General features: G+C 42.5%; 1 protein-coding gene across 1 annotated transcript in view; it reads left to right on the plus strand.

Annotated features, from left to right (window-relative positions):
* Positions 1-20,360, plus strand: part of BTC (betacellulin) — a 90,742-nt gene that overhangs the window by 13,616 nt on the left and 56,766 nt on the right. The window contains exon 3 of the mRNA XM_002919148.4: positions 6,309-6,397. Coding sequence (XP_002919194.3) covers positions 6,309-6,397 — 89 coding nt within the window. The remainder of the gene's footprint in view (positions 1-6,308; positions 6,398-20,360) is intronic.

Here is a 20,360-nt window from a genome sequence, read left to right on the forward strand (position 1 = left end):
TTAGGATATAAAATGTAGAAAAAGACTGTGTTCGGGGATTAGTCAATCTATATTGTAAATATATCAATTTGCCCAAAATGAATCTATAAATTCAATGTAATTCCAATCATAATACCAGTAGCATCTATTTTAAAGGAAGTTGAGTAATTCTAAAATTTATGTGGATGAATAAAGGTCTACAAATAACTAAGAAAAACTAAAGAGCACAGATTCATCTTCCGAGTTGTACTTTATAACTAGTGTGATGCTAATGTAGGAATCGAGTCCAAAAACAGATCCATCTTTATGTGGATATTTATTATATATCAGGGATGGTATCACAAATCAGGACAAATTGGCTACGTATATGGAGAGAAATAAAGTTGGTTTCCTTACACAGCATTAAAGAAATGGATTCAAGATTTAATTCTGAAAGAGAAAGCTACAGGAGCACCTGACTGGCTCAGCCCATAAAGCATGTGACTCTTGATATCGGGGTTGTGAGTTAGACACCCACACTGGGTATAGTTACTTAAAAAAAAGAGATAGAGAAAGCTACAAAATTCTTGTTAATCTCATGAAAGGTTAAGTGTCTAAGTAAGACCTTAGGAGTTCAAACACTAAAGGCAATCAAAACAAAACAAAAACAAAGAACGCCCCAAACACAATGAAAAAAACAAAATTACATACAAATTATGTAAATTTGACTACATAAAGCAATTTTAAATATTTGTGTACAATGTGGAACCCAAAGACAACATCTGGAAAACATGTTGGAAAGGAATATTCCAATACTGATATATATTTTGTATACAGAAGAAGCTTACACAGGTGTAAGGTGACCTCTCATTACGGTTTTGATTAGCAAATCAACAAAAAGGAAGAAAATTTAAAAGAAAAATGGCAGAGGTTATGAAGAGGCTATCCATTCAGCTGATAAATACATCAAGAAGTGCTCCACCTCACTATTAGTCAAGAAAATGCTAATTGAATAGCAAAGAAATAGCACTTTTCACCCCACAATTTTGTCAAGAATTAGAAAGTTAGACAATATGAAGTGCTTGCAAAGATGTGGAGAAAATACAGCCCTCCGGCACTGTGGTGGGAGTGACAGCTTGTGCCAGCATTCTGGAGAGCAATCTAGCTGTGCTTTGTAAAACTTTATGTGAAAATACCCTCTGACCCAGCAATCTCACATCTGGGCATATAACCCAAAGAAATCCCTCCCACAGATCTGTAATTCCACTCTTAGCTACGTAGAGAACAAAAACGTGTACATATGTTCACCAAAAGATTTACACAAGAAGTTTGTATAGGGGTGCCTGGGTGGCTCAGTCAGTTAAGCATCTGCCTTCAGCTCAGGTCACGATCCCAGGCCCTGGGATCGAGCCCCGCACCAGGTTCCCTGCTCAGTAAGGAATCTGCCTCTCCCTCTCTGTCTCCCTCCTCTTGTGCTCTTTCTCTCTCTCAAATAAATAAAATCTTTAAAAAATTTTTCTAAAGTTAAAAAAAGAGTGTTCCTATAGACACGATACCTAATAACCAAAATAATAAATACATCTGATGACAGAACAGATAAATAAATACAGTAAGATAAAATAAATCATGATATATTCCTACAATAGAATACTGTACAACAATGAGAATAAACTACAAGTACAGACAATAGTAAGGATGTTCTCATCCTTAAACCTCATGTTGAGGGAAAGAAGGAAGAATCATAAGAGTATGTACAACATGGTTTGATTTGAAAAGGTCCAAAAGCAGACAAAATTAATCTGTGGTGTTAAAAATCAAGATAGTGGTTACTCTTGCTTGCGGAGAGCAGTGCCTGGAAGGAGGCACCCATGCGGCTTCTGGGGGTGCTGGAAATGCCCCATTTCTTGATCTGGATGCTGGATGTGGGTGTGCTCGTTTTGGAGAATTCATGAGCTGTAGGTCTATAACATGCATACTTGTCAGCTAAGTATGTTGCACTTGAATAAAATTTGTATTAAAAAATAAATACATGCACAAAACAACACTGTATCATTTTCAAGTATATATAACAGTCTAGGTAACCATTGCATAAAGAATTGGTTTTAAAATGCTGATAATTTCCAATGATGTTGAGTTGAAAATTATATAGAAAATACACTAATATTGACATCTCATAGGTGGGGAGAGAAATGGCAGTAGGGATAAGCCTACTAATTTCAGGCCCTGGAACACAGCAGGAAACAAGGAAAACACAGCCCCTGCCATCAAAGACCCAAGAATCTTTCTTGTTGAGAGACAGGCATTTAACAGATGCCCAACTAATAATGACTTAAAATTCTGGTAAATGCTACAGAAAAAAAGAAAGGAATAATTAGGGAGGACAGAAACTGCAAAACAAGGTTCCCTTCTTCAGTAGACCCGGAGGAGCTAAGTCTACAGAGTCGGAGAATAAGGTGACCAGGAAATGGAGTCAGACTGTCCTTTACCAATATGGCAAAATTACAGGATTTGTATGTGAGAGTGGGAGTGAGTCGGGAACCCCATTCTCAGTAGTCAAACAAGGGATAGATCATCTCCTTTTAAATGAGATGGCATTTCTACTCCCACTCCCTCCTAACTCCCAGGAGTGTTATAGACACAGCAGGGCAAGTTATATGATCACAGGATATAAAAACTTGAGATTCCCTCACCAAATGGGATTTCCATGCCCCTTATTTCATACAATATTAGATGTCTGCCTATTTGTTTTACCAATTGGGGAAAATGACCTGAAATGTACTTGAGAGTGGGAGTGAGTGAGGAGAGAGTGGGAGTGGAAATGCCATCTCATTTAAAAGGAGATGATCTCTCCCTTATTTGACTGCTGAGTCTGATAAGCATAGTAAACTGTTTAAATATTGTTAAAGGGACAAATCGTCAGAAATTACCAGAATTTTCTAATAAATTTTCAAGCTATGCAATATGATACAGATGACCAGTCTTCTCAAAGCAACTGAAAGACTTAGGAGTTCTTAGGAAATATTAGACATAAGGACTGATTTCAACGTTAAATATTTTTTTTATCTCCTCTGTGTATGCCTTATGGACTTATGCTATAAAATAGACCTGACCTGTGGCTATGATCTCAAAATTGGATCAGACACAAAGACATACAAGACAACCACATTTCGTTTAGGAATACAGATTTTTTTTTAAACTAAGTTTTAAAAATACAGAGACTTCATTAAAATAGGGTCCTTGGAAGAATTTTATCTTGACATCTATGGGTCTGTTTCACCTGCAACATTAATGGAATGAAAATCCAAAGCCATTACAAATGACTATCACACAAAGTGTGATACGTGTGAGTAATACTTAACAGACTGTTTCTGGAGAGATCTCATGGGTTGTTAAGCACTGATATGATTAACAGCATCCAAAACAGGTACTTAGCTTTTCCTGTTTAGAAACAGAATTTCTATCTAGTTAGGCGGGAGTGGCCAGTCTAATGTGTACTGAAGCTTCGGAAGGAGAGTGAGTGGGTAGAATGGATCTGGCTTCTATCTAGTTCTGTCATTCTGGGCTCGTAGGCAAGGGCATTAACCTTGCGGTGAACTGGTCTCGCCTTGAGGGGACACTGCTCGGATGGTCTGCTCATTTCAACAGGCACCCTCTTTCCCTAGTGGCTATTATACTTTGAGTTGGCTTCCTCAATTACTTCTTTTCCAGTACCGGGGTAGCTACCAAACCGAATGAGCTGTGTGAATGCTGCTTCATGAACATGAACCTGGGACAAAGAAGGGACTGTCCTTGGAGGTATTTCACCTTGCTTGCTGAGATCTCGAGGAAGACATCCTACTCCTTAACAGAATGCACCTCCTGATAGAGCCAAGGGGAAGGGCCCTCAGATCTCTCTCTTCAGGAAGGAGTTTGCCTTCCAGCCGAAGGGAGGGCAGGTAGCTGACAGCCTCCAGCTGCAGCCCTTTCAGAATATACCGAAGCCTTGAAGCTGAGGCCACGCTCTTTCCGGGCAGGCCCCAGTCAGTGAGTAACCAGAGTGGGGTTCCTGGGGCCTTGCCATTTCTGCACAGTGGGTTCAGAATGACCCGTTGGATTGCTGGAGACCTGCATTGCAGGCTGAGGCTCTCCCTGTCCAAATCTGCTTCCTCCTCCCTTTCCTTTTACAGGTGACAGGTCAAGGTCAACCTGTGGTTGAAAGACTCTTCCTGCCCTGCTTCTTCTTCCCTCTTTTGTCTTTTGTGATGGTTAGTTGGAAAGTGGGGGTGGGGTGCAGGGAGAATGCCCTTGCTTTCCCCTCAGCCTCCATAACCGTGAGAAATAAATTTCTCTTGTTTCTAAGCCAGGCGGTTGATGGTATTTTGTTATTGCAGCCTGAACAGACTAAGACACTTTTCGAGGGCGTTCTCCCCTCTCCCACCTTTCCAATAAGCCTCTTGCATTTCTAAATTTGTGTTAGCGTCTGCTATCTGGAGAACCTAGACTGACATTCCTTTCTAGGGACTAACTGGTAGGTCTACTGGATTTCATGTTTTTCTCCATGGGGATCTGTGTCATCACCAAACACACACACACACACACACACACACACACACACACACCCCAAATAAAACCCAAAGTAAAGTGCTTTTCCCATTATAGTGCATCTTGTTCATCACCTTATTTTTGCGGTGGTTTTGATAATATCCATCTTCGTTTTAATATATTCTCATTACAAGTGACAAATCTCAACACTAGAAGCTTTTTACTTGTAATTTTAGACTGTTTCTGATTGGTCTCAATCTCATGCTAACATCATTAAAGACAGTGGCTCTGGGAAGGAGTAGATCGAAGAGGGGCTGTGGTCCAGGCGGTCCTGCAGTCTTGAGGACTTTTGTTTTTGTTTGTTCTTTTTTTAAGTTGGCTCCACACCATGTGGAGCCCAATGCGGGGCTTGAACTCACGACCTTGAGATCAAGACCTGAGCTGAGATCAAGAGTCAGATGTTTAACCAACTGAGCCACCCAGGCGCCTCCAGTCTTGAGTTCCAATCCCCACTCTATTGCCCACTGTGTGTGAGACCTTGAGTTATTTGACATCTTTGAGCCTCAGATTCCCTCTTCTGTAAAACAAGGGTAATATAATTTATAATGTTGTTGGCAAGCTCTCAAAGCTATATACAGTGATTGGCACACTACTAATATTATGACTCTGGGAAGGTTTCCGTACCATGCTGACGTCATCGAGGATGAGCTGTTTTTGATAACAATTAGGGCCTTTGTTACAGTTCAACTTGTACTAGAAGTTTTTTGAATTTTGCCTATTATATTTCTCCCTCTAAGTCTTGGGGCCTGTCTCATTTTTGGACCTGTAACCAAAGAACTTCATATAAGAGAAGAAATTGAAAAAAGCCCTGATTTGTTTCTTTGTGTGATATTATCACTCTCATTTATTTTTGCAACCTTAACCTGAACAAGTGGAGTCATGCAATGGAGATTTCTGGGCAAAAGTTAAACATTCACCTGACTAAACATAGGGATTTGGTTAATAGTCAATGAAAAATAGGTAAATGTTCCACAGAGGGATAGACCCCAGCCCTTAGAGACATATTTTCAAAATTAAATCTTGGTAGGCTTGTTGAATCACTATGTTGTACACCTGAAACCAATGTAACATTGTGTGTCAGCTAAACTTCTATAAGAAAAAATAATAATAATTAAATCTTCCAGAGTGAGAGAAAGAAATATTGCCCCAGCATTGAGAGCAGGCCTGGCACCCATCACTAGGTTTGGTTGCTCTCCTGCTGAATAATTTCATAGAACACCAACATCAGACAGGCCACTCTGTGACTGTCATGGATCCAGACAACAAGACAACTCCATAATCACATCTGAACACTGTGAAATCATGAACACTGTCCAAACCACAAAAACGGCCCAACGTCGCCCCCATTCTGCCTAAGATGAGTGGCTGCTGGATCCTTACCAAACACAGCATCAGCCTAGCTCTACTCCCCCCTCTCTAGATAAGATTTATTAAGAGATCCAATCCTAGATTTATATCCACTTCCTGACAGCGCTCAATCTAAAGCAAAGCCCTATTTCCTTAAGCCCTCCCCAAAAGTATCTTCACATAAAGTCTGACTCCTATAATAAGTCCTTCCCAACACTTACTGAGATGTCCATGGTGTCCAGTCTTCCTGGCTGTGGAGTTAACAAACCCAACTTGTTCAACCACATGTGTTCTTGCTGGTCTTCAGCCAGAGGACGTTGTTAATAGTGTTCTAGTAGGTAACTTACCAATGAGATTACTGTGTCCCCTGCATCCATTCATTCGTTCATTCATGCATATATTCATTCCACGAACATTTTTAGAGCACCTTCTTTGTGCTGGAGCTTCTGCCGGACATTGAGGAATTTCAGATGGATTATATGCTGCTGGCCATGGAGGCTGTCGCAGCGAGGTGAGAACTACTGTGTACGACATAGCAGGGATATGTCACCAGCTGTTGCACAAGGACCTCTGGTCCTCCCCACGGCCCTCCTGGCTAAGAGTCATTTCAGTCCTACTGATGAGAAAACTCAGGTGCAGAAGGGTCACATAAACACTGCTAGAAAGAGGCAGAAGCAGGATTTACATAGCTCCAAAGTCCACGTACTCTTTCTTTCTAACAGGCTACAGAAAGAGAGGGTTACCCGGTGCAACAGGAATGAAGCAACCAGTTAGTGACTATTAGTTTGAGAGAGGAATTCCCAGAGAAACATATTTGGAATGGTGTTTTATTGTATTTATTGTATTTAAAATGATAAAGTCACTATCATGATTATAGGAAGATCACTTATAGTTCCTAACACAAAGCCTGTTGTTCCCTTCATAAATTAACTTCTGGTCTTTTTTATATGCATAATTACTATGTTTGGCTCTGATCAGTATACATGTTTGTGTCTTATCGGCCTAACTCTGAAGACAGAGCAGTTGCCAGGCCAGCTACGGTGGTGGCTGTGGTTGGAGTGGACGGACAGGTAGGAGGGGCAGGCAGATGGCGGGAACCATGGATGCAAGGACATGTGAAGATGCTAGAAGTTAAGACATAATCGCCTTGAGCCTCATCAATAACAGTGTCCTTTCTTAAAGTACACTAGAGTGAAATGAAAATCTGTTGAATACAGAGAGAGGTACAGTAAAAACAAAGAGAAGGGACTTGGCCAACAAGGAGATCAGAACCAGAAACGAAGGTGTTGATGTTAATTCTGCATCACGCAGGTAGAGACACTTTCCCCAGGTGAGCTGCATACTAGGCTGGAAGAGGGGGTGGCTCGCCCTATCATCGATCTCTCATGGCTTGGATCGAAGATCCCTCAGGGTTGTCCCACCACCTTGCAGTGACCCCAGCTCGGTAAGTGACCTCCCAACTTGTTCCTCTGATTCCAAGGAAGCTGACGGATGGTTATGCATTTCCAGTATTTTGGATCTGACGTCCTGTGTAGATTAAAGCAAGTCACTCATCCATTCTCCGCGGCACTCGTTCCTACAGCAAGGGCAATAGTGTGTGCCTCGCTCACGGAGCTGCTGTGAGAATCAGGTCAGAAACCTCGAACAGCTCCGTCAGAGTCAGGTCATCCCTCTGAAAACGTTGCAAGACTTTTCATTATTCCTTTACAGTGACCCAATTAAAAATACCTGTTTTCTAGCAGTCCTTTAAAGAGTGACTCTGAGGGGGGCATTTCGGGCACCAAGTGGAGGTGTAGAGAGCTTGAGCTCCCAGAACGCGCGCTATGCACGGAACTGCCTTGTTCCACTCAAATAAGATTGGCCACATGTAAAATGCCACAAAAATGATGCCCCAAACTGTCTTTCTTTATGGGGAGAGGATGTATATGTGTTCAGGACTCTGAAGTCTTGTGATACAACTTGCTGCTGCCACACATCCCCTTTCTGTGCAGTTAATGCTAATGATTTCATAACGCATTAGTCAGCACGGGCGGGCAGAACGGAACACCACAGACTGGGGGCTTACACAACACACATTCATTTTCTCCCAGTTCTGGAAGCTGGGACGTCCAAGAGCCAGATCCAGCTGACTGGATTTCTAGCAAGGGCCCCCTTTGTGGTCATGTCCTCACAGGGCAGAGAAGAAGAGGGAGAGAGGCAGGAGGCGGGGAAAGGGAGAGCGTGGACACGAGTGAGCATGCGCTCTGGTGTCTCTTCTCAGAAGAGCGTTAATCCCATCATGCAGGCCCACCCTCATGATCTCATCGGACCCTAATTACCTCCCAAAGGCTGCGTTCCAAATAACATCACATTGGGGTTAGGGCTTCCACACTGGAATTTGGAGGGGGGCAAACATTCAGTCCATAACACAGAGTCCCATCTCTTTTGCATCTGAAACTGTAGACTGTATGTTTTACCCATGCAGAGTGCAGGGGGGTGGGGGGGTGGAGCGTTTTAACAAGTCTGCAGAAGAGAATGCTGTTTGAGCTTTCTTATTTGTTAGTCTTAAATCCAAAGAATGCATAGGGCCACAGACTCTGAAGCTGTGCCAGCTTTCGTGTGGGCCTTTTGTGAATATTTCATAAGCCGTCATAGTGCCATGGGCAGTGATAAGACTGTTGGGCCAGAGGTGAGAGCATTACTGTCTAACTTGATTCCTGCTTTATTCCTGGAATCAGGGCAGGCTTTAGCAGCTAGATAGAAGGCAAAAGGTGAAGAAAAGGCAGAAGAAAATTGAGCCTCTCAAAGACCTCCTAGAAATAATATGATTATTCTGGCCAAACCACATTCTCTTTAAACTCTGCAACTCTGAGTCAAAAGTTTCAAAGGAAACTTAGTTTAGATTTTCTTTATTTTTTTATTTTTAAAATTTAAAAAATTAAATGTTAAATATCCACCACCATTCTGTTCTCTTTTCATGACTTTGTTTTTTTTTAAAATTCCACATATAAGTGATATCATATAGTACTTGTCTTTCTCTGAACTATTTCATTTAATGTAATGTTCCCAGGGTTCATCCACGTTCTTGCAAATGGCAGGAGGTTCTCTTTTCTCACGACTGAATAATGTTCCATTGTAAACATATGCCACACGTCCTATACCCGTTCATCTGTAGATGAGCACTTTGATTGCCTCCACATGTTGGCTTTTGTGAATAGGGCTGCAATAGACATGGGAATACACATCTCTCTTTGAGATCCTGTCTTCGTTTCCTTTGAGTCTATATCCAGAAGTGGAATTGCTGGATCATATAGTAGATCGACTTTATTTTTCTGAGGAAACTCCATGTTGTTTTCCATTAAATTATGTGCATAATCTTGATTGTAATATGCTAATTAGTGATTTTGCTGAAATAAAGGTAAACAAGGAAAAATAATCTTAAAGAATGGACATTAATCATTTACAAATGATTAAGTATAGAACTCATGGTGGTATAAATTATTAAATATATACATATACATAATGTATTAATCATTTATAAATCACGTGTGTCTATTTTATTACTCAACCACACATCACGAGGCCACCCGCACTAGGCCACTATTAACAGAACACCTGGGCTTGTGCAGTAGCAATTCAGCTCAGTTATTCCCAGGGAGATACAGAGCAGAGCTTCACATGACTGCTTATTTTGTTGTTCATGAATGCATATTTGTTAAGATGGGACAATAGAACATATTTTTTGAACAGTCTTTTGGCTTGAGTTCTAGTTTATAATATTTAGATATATGGTATGGGGCCTCTACTTTTATTCTTGCTCTGGGCCTAATCATTGCTTGGGCAGACTAGTGGGACCCTGTTTCTGTCTCTAAAGAACTCCTAGCTCCAATCCTCAATTTTTCTCCAATTATGTGTCAGTTCTTCTCTTTCCTTCACCATCTATTCCTATTAGCATCCCTGGTTTTCAACCAGCAGGAAGCCATTCTAACAAGGCTAGCACTGGGTCTACTCCTACCACCTCTGGTAGCTTCCATACCCCTTGGTCAGTGATGCTGGTCCTCTGACCACTGCTGCCTACTGCAGAGTTGTGAGGCTTTATCTTGGAGGGCCAAGCCACGGAGAATCATGTTGGGACTGTGTATGTGTGTGTGCGCGCGCACACATGCACGTATCTGTGTTGGGATGGGGATGGGCATGGAATAAAGGTGAGACTAAAGAAAGGACAATGAAGAGGAAGAGTGGAAATACGATGTACATGTGTACAGAATGATAGGTATGGGTATTTGTGTTAAAATTTCAAAAAGAAAGCCAATGATGAGCACAGGGTTCTGAGGGTAATAACAAAGGTGGCAGCGAAAACCATTTCTTCATCAGTAGTTGTGGGAAGCTTACTTTCCAAACTAGAGATATTCAAAATCAGAATTTTTTTAACTTATGTAAACCAATTAGCCTTAATGAATAAATCAGAATTTTACTTATTTTTTTAGCCAAACCTAGATAGATTCATTAAGAGGATATAATATGGCTTTCTGAAACTTTGACTCCCACTTGGCTCTCCTCTGTTTACTTCAGGCTAAGCTTCTCAATGAGTGAAACACAATCAATTGGCCAAGCTAACTATGGCCTCCTGAGTCCAAATGTCTTTTGACAATAAAGAGGTAACGGGGAGTTCTGGCAATGGCTCAAGTCTTCAGAAAGGTATCAATGGGAATAAAGGCAGTTAAAGATGAAAGGAAATTCCAACATCCTCTCCTTAATAATTGTAGTCCTAGGGGCGCCTGGGTGGCTCAGTTGGTTAAGCCTCTGACTCTTGATTTTGGCTCATCTCATGATCTCATGGGTTGTGAAATTCAGCCCCATGCATCAGGCTCCACAGGGAGTCTGCTAGAAGATTCTCTCCCTCTGCCCCTCCCCCCACTCATGCACATGCACTTGCATGATCCCTCTCTTTCTAAAATAAACAAATAAATCTTTAAAAAAAAACAATAGTAGTCCCAGAATCAGCAGCCTGCTTTACAAACAAAAATAGGGAGAAATAAAATGAGAAAAGAGTTCAGGGGAACAACAGAATCAAGAGACAGGATACAAAGCAAGGGGCTGGGGAAGCTTCATATGTTGTCACTCTAATGATTGTGACTCCAGTGAGAGGCCAATTAGAATACCAGGATCCCAAGAAAATGCAGTAGGATGATTTTGTTGCAAACCATAATTAATTCATAATTTGCAATTCCTGCCTAAGAAAGGAGACATTGTGAGAGTGAATCGAGATCTCTCCTAGTGTGCTCTGAGAACCAGAATCTAACACCTGCCTCGGAATCACCTGGGCGCTTGTGAGACGGTTGCTTCCTAGGCCTCACTGGAGACCTACTGGAGCAGAAGCTCTGAGATCAGGCCTGGGGGAATGAAGTTGAAACAAACTCCTTTGTAGGTCCATATGCACAATGAAGTTTGAGAATGACTGACTTAGAAGATAAGTAAGAATACACATTTTCTTTTATCCCTTATCCCAACTTGTGTTTTGACTGATGAGGAATGAAGTAACACTGAAAGTTTCCAGGGGGAACTCAGAAAATCTCTGTAAAACAAAAGCTTGCTTTCTTAGTGCGTCACCAAATGAGCCAACAGCCAGTGTGGCAGGAGGGTTGGACGTCCTCGCTGACATGACCCCATGACCTAACCTCGTTGGGAATTTGGAGAATTGCAAATTGCAGAAATTTGTTAACCTTATATGTATAGAAGGGGAATGAATGTAAATAAGATATGATGAGGTATTTCTTTAAAATGATGTAATGCTCTGAATCTGTGATGTTTGGATAAGGTAAGTACAGTGATTCTTAACTATTCATTGAAGCTGGACTGGCTGAGCAAAGGCTACATAACAGGATATTAAAATAGAAGCATCAGCTAACCATGGGACTTGTGAGAGAGAACACTGATCTGAAATTGAAAAATATAGGTGTCCAAGAATCAGTTGACTTATAACAAGAGAAAAGAGGATTTGGGGAAGAGGACTTTTTGGAGAGGGCTGTTTGTGTGCTGTGTCTTACCTTTCTCTAAAGGGAAAGGATGGGTGGGGTTTCCCCTTCATCTCAGCTGAAAAGGAGGTACCCTAAGGAGGTCACTGAGAGCTCCTTGAGATCATTGTGAGTTGCTGGCAGTTTGAGGGGTTCACCGTGACTATGTGGGAATCCTACCTGAAGAAACAAAGGGCAAAATTGTAGCTGCTGATGGGTGGGCTGATGGATCAGTGTCTTGGGATTGACCTGCCCCCTCAGGGTTGCAGTGGAAAGATACCTGCATGTCTCCTTTTTGTCAAATGTGAACAGCAGACAGTGTATTCCACACAGTGAAAATGTTGGACTATAGTTGTCTCGGTTCCAGAAAACCCCCTGGATGGACAAACAAGGCTCAGCACAGAGAAGCCAAGGATATAGTCAAAATCCTAGGATCTAGGCAACAGGGTGAAATAGGGACATACTCAAAAGAATCAAGGGAACTTCAGAAAGACCACCTGGTAATGGAAGGTTCCTGAACAATAAGTGAATGTGCTCATCAAAGGAGAGGCTAGCTCTAATTATCTGCCAGGCTCTGAAAGTTCTAGGCTAGCTTACGATAGTGCCACTCCAATAAGAACTGTCCTGCTTCCCTTCCCTTTCTCCCCTCTCACTCTCCCACACCCCTGTCACCAACCTCAGAGGCATCAGAGACACCAGCTGGCTGATGAGGGAGAATACAGAGAAAGGGAGAAGAAGCCAACCACACTCTCCTTCCCACTTTCAGCTTTGCTCCTGGCAGCAGGACCCGGCTGGGGAGGAAAGGGGAAGTCTTACCTTTGAATGAGGATCGGGTGTCCTGACTCGGAATGGAGACTTTTCAACTTTAAGTAACCCCATTTAAAAATCTTTAAAGGTATTTAAAGGTACAAAAACAAAGAATCTTCTGAGTTTTCATCCAGGAACAAGGAAAAAATAACAATAATAAAACAACAACCAAATAAGGACTGGCGGAGACAAAAAATAAAGTTGCTTTGTGTTCCATGAGGTGTTCTTGACCAGTGTACTAGTTATACTTGGTTAGTGAAGCTCTGGAGGTCTCAGGCCTTGGCTGTAATTTGAACAACTTTTTTTTCAATTTCTTAATGGTAGCCTTTTTGCTTGGTTGCTCAGGCTAAAAACCTGGAACTAAGGAAGATTCAGGCTCTATAGACCCTGAAGTCCTAGGGGTCGCTTTGAAGGCAAGGATTATAAAGTGACAAGGATGAAATTTCTAGGACCAGTCTCAAACGCCTGGAAAGTGTCCTTGCAGGTGAGCGGCCTGGAAGCGCGAGCATCTTTACCGTCATGGGGTAGCAACCTCTCTCTAAAAGTCAGCTTTTCTCCCTCCTGTCCCATCATCCAAACTCTTAAGTCCAGTGAGCTCTACTTTTAAAATATGTCCCAAATCCCATTCTATCACAATATGTCTCTAACTCTAGGCCGCACCATCATTTCTCACCTGGACTAACTTCTCACCTCTAACTTGTCTTTGGGAGTCCTTTGCACGTTCAATAGTCCAAGTGACCTTGTGAAAAGATAAATGAGATGCTCATATCATTTCTCTACTGCAATGGATTCCTATCGAATTTTGAAGGAAACCCTAAATCCCATATGGTTCCCATGTCTTACGGGACACTCTGTGATCTGGCCTATGACTGTTTTCTGACTTCGTCATCTGTCATTCTACCAATTACTTACGATGCTCCTGCCATAGTGGTATTCTTTAACTTTTTTTTTTTTTTTAAGGTAGGCTCCACACCCAGCAGGGAGCCCAAGGCAGGGCTTGAACTCACAACTCTGAGATTAAGACCTGAGCTGAGATCAAGAGTCAGATGCTCAACTGACTGAGCCATACAGGTGCCATCTGCCACAGCGGCATTCTTGTTCCTCATCACACCAAGCCATTCCCACTCCAGGGTCTTTGCATTTGCTGTTTCCTCTGCCCGAAATATCCTTCTCTTATTTTGTCTTCTAGTTTGCATTTCAGATTTCACCTCCTTAGAGAAGCCTCCCCTGAGCACCCTACCTAAAAAAGCCCAAACACACACCCACACACATATGCATGCACACACATGCACGTACACACTACAACCTGATTTCAATCTCTACTTCCTAATGCTGCTTTAATTTCTTCACAGCACATAACACGGTTCACAAGTGTATTAATTGCTTCAAGTTCATTGTAGATCTCCCTTACTCCCCTCTGGGGCAAATACTTCATCTCACTTAATGCTGCGTCCACGCTTGACTAGAATGATGTTCCAGCACACAGAGAATGCTCAAACATACATGAGAAATTAATGAATACAAGTCTTAAATATATTCTGAGATGGAGACTTTCTGCGAATGCAGAAGACCTCTCTTCTAGCAATCTATTCTGGGAAATTTCACTGCAACAAGAACATGTTCGAATTCTTCCCTCTTAAATTAGAGGCATCCAGAGGTTAATGTAGAGAGCATGGAACTTGGGGTTCCATCCACAAAGATTCAAAAATGAGTGAAACTCAGCCTCTCTCTCTTTCTCTCTCCCTCTCTCTCTCTCTTTTTTTTTTTTTTTACAGAGTTTATATTCTAAATAGGTATAGATTCTCCTTTCAAAATGTCCAAGTCCTGAGGGAACTTGGTGGAGACCAGACCTACTAGTCAGCTAGAATTTGTCTGGTGCCTCTGGCCAGAGTACAATTTAATGGCCCTCCAGGTCTAAAGGATGCCCTAAATAGAAGATTGTTGTGCCTACATCTTCCTGAACCTCCCTTATGACAATTGGGAGTGTGCGATGTTGCTAGAAAGAGCACAGAGCCACAGAAGGACGAGCTTCCTTCCTGCTGCTGCCAGGCGCTGAGAAATCCTAGTGCAGTCAACAAGGGAGCCACATCTATTGAGTGGCTACTGGGCGGAGCAAAGGGGAAGAATATTGAATTCTGTGATTTCTCCCTGTGACGATTCACCCTGTTCATAGCGAGACACTCTCATATCATAACATCTGCATTCTTGATGGGCTAACCAAAGTCCTACGCATGCCAAGGAAATACATGGAAAAGGGGGCCAGCATAAGATTGTACTAGTCTGGGTTCTCCAGAGAAACAGAACCAGTGGTATTTATTTTAAGGACTTGGCCAGCACACACAATTGGGGAGGCCAAGAAATCCCATCGTCTGATGTCTACAAGCTGGAGAACCAGGAGAGCCAGCTGTGTGGTTCCAGTCTAAGTGTAGGAGAAGACTGATGTCCTAGCTCAAAAACAGTCAAGCAGAGAGCAAATTTTCCCTCACCCTTCCTTTTGTTCTATTTAGGCCTCCAGTGGGTTGGATGATGCCCACCCACATTAGGGAGGGCAATCTGCTTTACTCAATCTACCGATTCCAATGTTAATCTCATTCAGAAACACCTACAGACACACCCAGAGGCACAGTCAAGTTGACACATGAAATTAGCCTTCACAAAAAATTGAGGTGGAGACTTCGTGAAGAAAATTTCAAGGAGGGTTTTGAAAGAAGAGAGACTTTCCCAAAGAAAAGTGATGGAGGATTCTCTCTGCCTTTAACGTCTTTCAAGAGTTGCTTCCTACTCCTGGTTGTGTGAAGTCCTTCCATGGGAAAACTTCCCTAATCCTTACCATGGATAACTGGCCCACTCCCTGCCCAGTGCTTCCTCTGTACCTTATTTATAGCTTTTCTGTATATTGCTAAGTGTGCCATTTCACTATTGCACTTTTACGTGGCTCTGTACTCCATTGAAACTGTGAGGTTTTTACAGGCCTCCCGGATTTCCCGCAGGATATGGCCCATGGCAAGTACTCAGTGTGAGCCACAAAAGTGCGGCCAACAAGTCAGGACCAGAGATTGCAGGTGCACGTGTGTAGAGTTAAAGAATGGGGTCCTGGCCACTCTGTCTGCTTGATGTGCCTCAGGATATGTGTCTGGGTTTGAATTGGGGCTGGGACCTTTACCAACGGGTTGGACAAACTTACTTAATTCTCTGTGCTTCACTTTTCTCACCTGCCAAATAGAGAAGAATCATAGTATCTGCCTTTATAGGATTGTATGACTTCAGCCTGGAATGAGTTAATAATATGTGAAGAGTAGTGCGTGGCTGGAACATAGTACAAAATTAATTCATTTCAGCCCCCAGGGTTATTCTTGTTATTGTCACTATTATTCTATTCATCGTACTTGACAAAAACCATTGATTTATTTTTCTGTTCTTTAACCACACTCTATACATTCTGAGAGCAGAGTCTTATTTCATATGCCATGCCCAAAGCCTTGCAATGTACCTGGCACATAGCGGGTACTTTCCTCCTGATTGCTGAATGAATTAATTCAATGGATGTGAGTATGAAGGAAGTGTCCGGGAAGAGGATAGAGGATTCTCCTGGTCTGCTTATGCTGCAGATGCGTGTTTGGCTGGAAAGCGTGGGGTGGAGGAAACAGAGCTGGGCCCAGGGTGGGTTATAACATGCTCAGCAAGATAAACTGAGAGCACAGACCACATTTTGGAGAGAACTTTCAGCAGCAGCCCTGTGGGCTTTTCTTATTCCCTGTCTCTTGGCCTGCAATTTGAAGTTTAACTGACCTTCACGCACAAAATCCTAGTAATGAATTCAACTCATCTTTGAACAGAAGGTGATAAAAGTAATACCGCGCATCGGGAAAGTAGGGGAATTAATGAAGTAATTAACCTTAGTCAGCATGTTATGTGACCCTGGCCCAAGGAACAGATAACAAAACGGGAAAATGCCTGAGCCGAAAGACGGTTTATGATCAGTGGAAAAAGGGAGGATACTTGAAAGCCATAGTTAAAGGCCAGCAGCAGCAAAAGCTTTATGGGGCCAGGGCTCAGGGATTGCCCCCACTGAAAGGTTGTGTGTTGAACTTTGGGCTGATGGCGTATGGGGCGTTGCAAGGGCGATTTTGATGAAGGAAAAGTAACAGTTCTTCTTCTTTTTTTTTTTTTTTCCTTTTCTTCTTTCTTTCTCCTTTACTCTCTGTCTCTCTCTCTGGCTTCTCATCTGTTCCTGCCTCAGCATTTTCTTAGCTTCTACTATTGGGAGCCCCTTGGAGTCATCCCCTCCTGTGTGATTGCCCATCCCCTGGCCCCCACTCTTCAAGAGAAACAGCCTGGAGTTAATGCAATTCAGGAAAGATCTAGAGATCCAGGGGGTCCAGTAGGACCCTTCCTTGATCACCATGCCTCCATCCGCAGCTATGAAGGACTCTGTGTGCTCCTGGTCAGACCCCTGCCTTCTGTCCACGTTCAGTACCCTTTGCCTCACCTCCCTTAACATCCTTGAAAGCATCATCCCTAGTCTGGTGTTCGATGCACAGAGGCAGAATAAACTGACCTGGAGGTGCTTTACTTTCTAACCCACCCTCTGCTATTAGACGGATTAGAACGAGCAGAATCCAATGGACATTTCCCCTCCTTCCTATGAACATACAACAGTCTGTATTGAGTATCTGTGACCCATAGGACCTGGTTTGCACTGTGCAATGAGTGGGAGCTCCAGTGGTTCAGTGCAAGTGCCACGATCTGGCAGAGAGCAGGGCTGGAGGCACAGTGTCGGCCGGATGGTCAGAGCATTTTGTGCTGACGAAGAAGTCTGGACTGACCTCTGGCAGTGGGGAAATCCCGCAGCGTATTCAGTAGGGTACTAAGCGTCTGCTCATATATTTAGTCACTGTTTCATAAGATACATGTGGGATTTTTTCCTTTTAATATTTTATTTATTTATTTAACAGAGACAGCCAGCAAGAGAGGGAACACAAGCAGGGGGAGTGGGAGAGGGAGAAGCAGGCTTCCAGCGGAGGAGCCCGATGTGGGGCTCCATCTCAGAATGCCGGGATCATGCCCTGAGCTGAAGGCAGACACTTAATGACTGAGCCACCCAGGCACCCCAAAATACATGTGTTTTGAAAGTGTTACCTGCCAGGTATTTTTCCAAGCATTCGGGTATTTTTCCAAGCGTACAATTTTTCCAAGCATTCGGGGCATATCAATAAACTAAGGGATAAAAATCTTTGTCCCTGTGGGGTTTAGTTTCTACTGGTGGGAAACAGTAGGTATGGAGGGCAGAAGGAACTCCAGTTCACCGGCCCCACTCCAGCTGAGGGCAGGCCAGGCACGTGTGAAGAATCTGGCAGGCCTGAGGGGCTGGGGTTAAGTAAACGAGGAGCAGAGTAGGGGGAGATGAGGTCAGGGAAGTAACTGGAAGAGGGTCATGGGCTCTGCAGGGCCTTACTGACCACTGTAAGGACTTAGGTTTATATTGTAGTGAGATGAGCAGCCATTAGAGAGAGACTGAGTGAGAGGGTGGGGGGGGGCAGGAAGAGAGAGGGAGAGAGTGCATGCAAGCATGAGCGAGAGAGAGCAGAGGGTGACATGACCCAACTTAAAATTCAAAGGGCTCATTCAGCTCCTGAGCTAAGCACAGACTGCTGTGTAGGGTCCGGAGTAGAAGAAGGGAGAACAGTAAAGAGGCTGTTGGAATAATCTAGATGAGCGATGATGGTGGTTTGGACCAGAAGGGTAACAATGAGATGACGAGTGCTGGATTCTGGATATATCCAGATTTTTATTGTAGAATTATCCATTTTAGTGTAGAGGATAAAATGTTACATGGGGTTAACATTTACTGAGTGCTTATTATGTGCCAGATGCCAGTCTAAACATTTCCCATGTGTTGACTCCTTTATTTTCCACATCCATCCATTGAAAGAGGAATCATTATTATTCTCCACTTTCCATGTGAGGGGACTGAATCAGAGAAATAATAGGGGGTTGGGAAAATCAGAAGATTATTCCAGGCACAAGATGATAAGGGTCTGGAGTTAATGCTATAGCTTTGGAAATGAAGCAGGAAATCAGGCTATGAAGTGGGGGAGGGGAGAGAAGATCATATTGTCCATCTTTAGTTATTTTATTTCTTTCTTCCTGAGCAGGGCGTTGCATAAGTGACCATTAAGATGGTGCAGACAGCTTGAATCTCTTCTCTGGACAAAAGACTTTTGGAAACCTTTTTTTCTGTAAACCCAGAGAGACATTTATTGTTTGCAGAGCTATCATGTTGATTCATGGGGGAAAAGCATTTTCGACGATAATAAAGCAGATAGTTGAAAATAACTGCAGTGTAAATACATCTCTACACTGAGAGAGATGATGGAAATGTAAAAATTGAGAGGGTTGAGGGAAGTTTTTTATAGTAAGTGTTTTAATTTCTTTCCCATACCATTTTCTGCTAAGTGAATTTCTAAAGGAGGGGTCTAATTTCTTTCTTGTGCCAGGAATGACAGGCAATGACAATTTGCAAGTCTGGGCTGACTTGAAATGGGTCTTATGAATGAAGTTGTCAGCACGAAGGTGGCAGAAGGAGAAAGCGTGCTAGATCATGTTTTGGATTCAGTAGAAAAAGACCTTGATTCTAGCTCGAGTGCTGGGGCTTGCCTTTGAAAACTTCCTTCTGTCTTATTTATAAAACAAAACCCACAAGGACAGCAGTAGGAATGGATGCTTCCAGGGCTTTTTGAAGATGAAAAAGACGTGAAATAAATGAAAGGTACATAATGAAAAACGAAAATCTCCTATTAGGAACCTTTGAAGGGAGAGAGTTAAAGTTATTTACTCACTCGAGGGGATTTTTCTGCTGCATTTACCATCTTGACAGTTTGCCCAAAGAAAGGGATACGGCAGTTAGAAGTTATTAAGATTTGCAAACGTCATTTGTCATCACAGCTGGAGACTCAGTAAAAGCGTCTCAGTCTAGACTGCACTTCAAGTCTTGCCCTTCGTCTTCTCTGGGCATCGGCTGTAGTTACAAAGACTCCTTCCTTTAGATTTCTTTGTTCGAGGGAATGTGGACTGTGTTTTAGTGCAATCCATGTTCCTACAGCTGTGTGAAATCTCCATTTTGTGTCCTCAGGCATTCTTGAGAATATATTCCAGATAGCTTAAAGATGGTGATTTGGGCTGTGTCAAAAAGTAGCCTATGTAACTCACATTGAAATGACTGGATAATCGACCTTACCTTGGACTTGTTGATAGGCTACGAATGCAGAAATTGTTCAGTTGTGTCACTGCTGAGACCAAACGGACCAGGATTTGTAATAAATACAGTTCACTATTTATTTTTCTATTTCTATGGGAGCAGGTGAGCATATAAATATTATGGGTCATAAACCAAAAGTACTCGTCTTAAATTAAATGGCAACTTGGAGATAGTCTAGAAGATGGGGAATTCTTAGCCATGTATATGCTAATTCACTTTTTAAATTATTTTTTTAAATGTCTAGTTTCATGGCAGCTTTAAGTGGAAATGGTTTCTTAGTCTGGTCATTTTAAACCGCGTTGAAAGAAGAAATCTTGACACGTTGTATTCACGTTTTATGGCCAAAAAAGTCTGTTTAAGGTCATCTTGTCTTGGAATCTCAGCACCTCCAGGTTAGGAGTGAGATGAAATTATTT

Source organism: Ailuropoda melanoleuca, chromosome 11 (genome assembly GCF_002007445.2).
Source record: "Ailuropoda melanoleuca isolate Jingjing chromosome 11, ASM200744v2, whole genome shotgun sequence".
NCBI lineage: Eukaryota > Metazoa > Chordata > Mammalia > Carnivora > Ursidae > Ailuropoda > Ailuropoda melanoleuca.